The 4,818-nt window shown below is 41.3% G+C and overlaps 1 protein-coding gene across 1 annotated transcript; it reads left to right on the top strand.

Moving 5' to 3' along the window:
• Positions 1-162: 162 nt before the first annotated feature.
• On the top strand, positions 163-3,655 carry LOC126767355 (fibrous sheath CABYR-binding protein-like; the record flags this gene model as incomplete). Its single annotated transcript, XM_050484886.1, has 5 exons — positions 163-691; positions 798-1,514; positions 1,556-2,142; positions 2,204-2,665; positions 2,799-3,655. Coding segments are annotated over 5 exons (3,152 nt in total), but the record flags the coding sequence as incomplete, so codon positions are not given.
• Positions 3,656-4,818: the final 1,163 nt, after the last annotated feature.

Genomic DNA, 4,818 nt, shown 5'->3' with positions numbered 1-4,818 from the left:
GTTGATAGCCCATCTCCAACTGAAGAAGAAACGGTTGATAGCCAACCTCCAGCTGAAGAAGAGTTTGTTGATACCCCATCCCCAACTGAAAAAGAATCGGTTGATAGCCAACCTCCAGCTGAAGAAGAATCGGTTGATAATAACAACCTCCAATTGAAGAAGAAACGGTTGATAGCCAACCTCCAGCTGAAGAAGAGTTTGTTGATAGCCAATCTCCATCTGAAGAAGAGTTTGTTAATAGCCCATCCCCAACTGAAGAAGAAACGGTTGATAGCCAACCTCCAGCTGAAGAAGAATTGATAGCCAATCTCCAACTGAAAAAGAAGCTGTTGATAAGCGCATCTCCAACTGGAGAAGAATTTGTTGATAGCCAATCTCCAACTGAAAAAGAAGCTGTTGATAGCGCATCTCCAACTGGAGAAGAATTTGTTGATAGCCAATCTCCAACAGAAAGAAAAGCTGTTGATAGCCCATCTCCAACTGAAGAAGAGTTTGTTGATAGCCCATCTCCAACTGAAGAAGAAACGGTTGATAGCCAACCTCCAGCTGAAGAAGAGTTAGTTAATACCCCATCCCCAACTGGTGATGAATCGGTTGATACAAAACCTCCAGCTGAAGAAGAATCGGTTGATAACAAACCTCCAACTGGAGAAGAAACAGTTGATAGCCAACGCCCAACCAAAAAGAAGCTGTTGATAGCCCATCTCCATCTGAAGAAGAATTTGTTGATAGCCAATCTCCAACTGAAAAGAAGCTGTTGATAGCGCATCTCCAACTGGAGAAGAATTTGTTGATAGCCAATCTCCAACAGAAAGAAAAGCTGTTGATAGCGCATCCCCAACTGAAGAAGAATCGGTTGATAGCCAACCTCCAGCTGAAGAAGAATCGGTTGATAACAAACCTCCAACTGAAGAAGAAACGGTTGATAGCCAACCTCCAGCTGAAGAAGAGTTTGTTGATAGCCAATCTCCATCTGAAGAAGAGTTTGTTAATAGCCCATCCCCAACTGGTGAAGAATCGGTTGATAACAAACCTCCAGCTGAAGAAGAATCGGTTGATAACAAACCTCCAACTGGAGAAGAAACAGTTGATAGCCAATCTCCAACTAAAAAAGAAGCTGTTGATAGCCCATCTCCATCTGAAGAAGAATTTGTTGATAGCCAATCTCCATCAGAAGGAAAATTTGTTGATAACCAATCTCCAACTGGAGAAGAAGCTGTTGATAGCCCATCTCCAACTGGAGAAGAATTTGTTGATAGCCAATCTCCAACTGAAAAAGAAGCTGTTGATAGCCCATCTCCATCTGAAGAAGAATTTGTTGATAACAAACCTCCAACTGGAGAAGAAACGGTTGATAGCCAACCTCCAGCTGAAGAAGAGTTTGTTGATAGCCAATCTCCATCTGAAGAAGAGTTTGTTAATAGCCCATCCCCAACTGAAGAAGAAACGGTTGATAGCCAACCTCCAGCTGAAGAAGAATTTGTTGATAGCCAATCTCCAACTGAAAAGAAGCTGTTGATAGCGCATCTCCAACTGGAGAAGAATTTGTTGATAGCCAATCTCCAACTGAAAAAGAAGCTGTTGATAGCGCATCTCCAACTGGAGAAGAATTTGTTGATAGCCAATCTCCAACTGAAAAAGAAGCTGTTGATAGCGCATCTCCAACTGGAGAAGAATTTGTTGATAGCCAATCTCCAACAGAAAGAAAAGCTGTTGATAGCCCATCTCCAACTGAAGAAGAGTTTGTTGATAGCCCATCTCCAGCTGAAGAAGAGTTTGTTGATAGCCAACCTCCAACTGAAGAAGAGTTAGTTAATACCCCATCCCCAACTGGTGATGAATCGGTTGATAACAAACCTCCAGCTGAAGAAGAATCGGTTGATAACAAACCTCCAACTGGAGAAGAAACAGTTGATAGCCAATCTCCAACTAAAAAAGAAGCTGTTGATAGCCCATCTCCATCTGAAGAAGAATTTGTTGATAGCCAATCTCCAACTGAAAAAGAAGCTGTTGATAGCGCATCTCCAACTGGAGAAGAATTTGTTGATAGCCAATCTCCAACAGAAAAAAAGCTGTTGATAGCCCATCTCCAACTGAAGAAGAGTTTGTTGGATAGCCCATCTCCAACTGAAGAAGAAAACGGTTGATAGCCAACCTCCAGCTGAAGAAGAGTTTGTTGATACCCCATCCCCAACTGAAAAAGAATCGGTTGATAGCCAACCTCCAGCTGAAGAAGAATCGGTTGATAACAAACCTCCAACTGAAGAAGAAACGGTTGATAGCCAACCTCCAGCTGAAGAAGAGTTTGTTGATAGCCAATCTCCATCTGAAGAAGAGTTTGTTAATAGCCCATCCCCAACTGGTGAAGAATCGGTTGATAGCCAACCTCCAGCTGAAGAAGAATCGGTTGATAGCCAATCTCCAACTGAAAAGAAGCTGTTGATAGCGCATCTCCAACTGGAGAAGAATTTGTTGATAGCCAATCTCCAACTGAAAAAGAAGCTGTTGATAGCGCATCTCCAACTGGAGAAGAATTTGTTGATAGCCAATCTCCAACAGAAAGAAAAGCTGTTGATAGCCCATCTCCAACTGAAGAAGAGTTTGTTGATAGCCCATCTCCAACTGAAGAAGAAACGGTTGATAGCCAACCTCCAGCTGAAGAAGAGTTAGTTAATACCCCATCCCCAACTGGTGATGAATCGGTTGATAACAAACCTCCAGCTGAAGAAGAATCGGTTGATAACAAACCTCCAACTGGAGAAGAAACAGTTGATAGCCAATCTCCAACTAAAAAGAAGCTGTTGATAGCCCATCTCCATCTGAAGAAGAATTTGTTGATAGCCAATCTCCAACTGAAAAAGAAGCTGTTGATAGCGCATCTCCAACTGAGAAGAATTTGTTGATAGCCAATCTCCAACAGAAAGAAAAAGCTGTTGATAGCGCATCCCCAACTGAAGAAGAATCGGTTGATAGCCAACCTCCAGCTGAAGAAGAATCGGTTGATAACAAACCTCCAACTGAAGAAGAAACGGTTGATAGCCAACCTCCAGCTGAAGAAGAGTTTGTTGATAGCCAATCTCCATCTGAAGAAGAGTTTGTTAATAGCCCATCCCCAACTGGTGAAGAATCGGTTGATAACAAACCTCCAGCTGAAGAAGAATCGGTTGATAACAAACCTCCAACTGGAGAAGAAACAGTTGATAGCCAATCTCCAACTAAAAAAGAAGCTGTTGATAGCCCATCTCCATCTGAAGAAGAATTTGTTGATAGCCAATCTCCATCAGAAGGAAAATTTGTTGATAACCAATCTCCAACTGGAGAAGAAGCTGTTGATAGCCCATCTCCAACTGGAGAAGAATTTGTTGATAGCCAATCTCCAACTGAAAAAGAAGCTGTTGATAGCCCATCTCCATCTGAAGAAGAATTTGTTGATAACAAACCTCCAACTGGAGAAGAAACGGTTGATAGCCAACCTCCAGCTGAAGAAGAGTTTGTTGATAGCCAATCTCCATCTGAAGAAGAGTTTGTTAATAGCCCATCCCCAACTGAAGAAGAAACGGTTGATAGCCAACCTCCAGCTGAAGAAGAATTTGTTGATAGCCAGCTGAAGAAGAATTTGTTGATAGCCAATCTCCAACTGAAAAGAAGCTGTTGATAGCGCATCTCCAACTGGAGAAGAATTTAGTGAAGCTCTGTTGATAGCCATCTCCAACTGGAGAAGAATTTGTTGATAACTCCAACAGAAAGAAAAAGCTGTTGATAGCCCATCTCCAACTGAAGAAGAGTTTGTTGATAGCCCATCTCCAGCTGAAGAAGAGTTTGTTGATAGCCAACCTCCAACTGAAGAAGAGTTAGTTAATACCCCATCCCCAACTGGTGATGAATTTGCTGATAACAAAACCTCCAGCTGAAGAAGAATCGGTTGATAACAAACCTCCAACTGGAGAAGAAACAGTTGATAGCCAATCTCCAACTAAAAAAGAAGGTTGATAGCCCATCTCCATCTGAAGAAGAATTTGTTGATAACCAACCTCCATCAGAAGAAGAATCAGTTGCTAACCAACCTCCAACTGAAGGAGAATCATTTGATAACCAACCACCAACTGAGAAAGAATCATCTGATGTCATACCTCTACCTGAAGAATGGTTTACAGAATCATTTGATAACCAACTCCCGTCTGAGGAAGAATCACCTAATGGATTATTTTCAATATCCACTGGACAATCATTTTCCTTATATATTTCCTTGGATTTAGACTTGAGACGTCTAAATCAGCAGTGCGGTCGTACTTCTCATCTACTAGTTTCCTCTTTAGTAACTTTTCAAGCCATTCAACTTTAATTTCTGGTGGACAAAGTCAAGGCGTTTCAGAATTTCAAAGTACGAGAACCGCCACTACCATTATTTGCTCCGAATCATCGTTAACAACTATTTTAAATCCAGTGTTCAGCCTAGTAACGGTACCCCTGTGACTGAAGTTATCCATGTTCCAACTTCAAGTGACGGTGGTTCAGGTCAAGACGTTTCAAGTTTAATCTTTAATGCTAATGACGCTAAAAAGTCTTCAATCCCAGGTCCAGATATTCCAGTCTCTAAAGATAATAGAGGTAAAAGTTTAAACCCAGATCCAGATATTCCAGTATCTAAAGATGATGGTACAAGTTTAATCCAGAACCAGATATCCAAGTCTTAAAGGTGATGCCGTTAAAAGTTCAATCTCAACTCTAACTATTTTTGTTGCTGTTCTCTTATCCATCTAAATTGCTTGCTAATATTGCCTCATCGGATTATCCCTTATTTCAATTTGTATTTCTATT

The sequence above is a fragment of the Bactrocera neohumeralis genome, unplaced genomic scaffold, assembly GCF_024586455.1.
Source record: "Bactrocera neohumeralis isolate Rockhampton unplaced genomic scaffold, APGP_CSIRO_Bneo_wtdbg2-racon-allhic-juicebox.fasta_v2 ctg5747, whole genome shotgun sequence".
Taxonomy (NCBI): domain Eukaryota; kingdom Metazoa; phylum Arthropoda; class Insecta; order Diptera; family Tephritidae; genus Bactrocera; species Bactrocera neohumeralis.
This window is presented reverse-complemented; position numbering and strand designations above follow the sequence as displayed.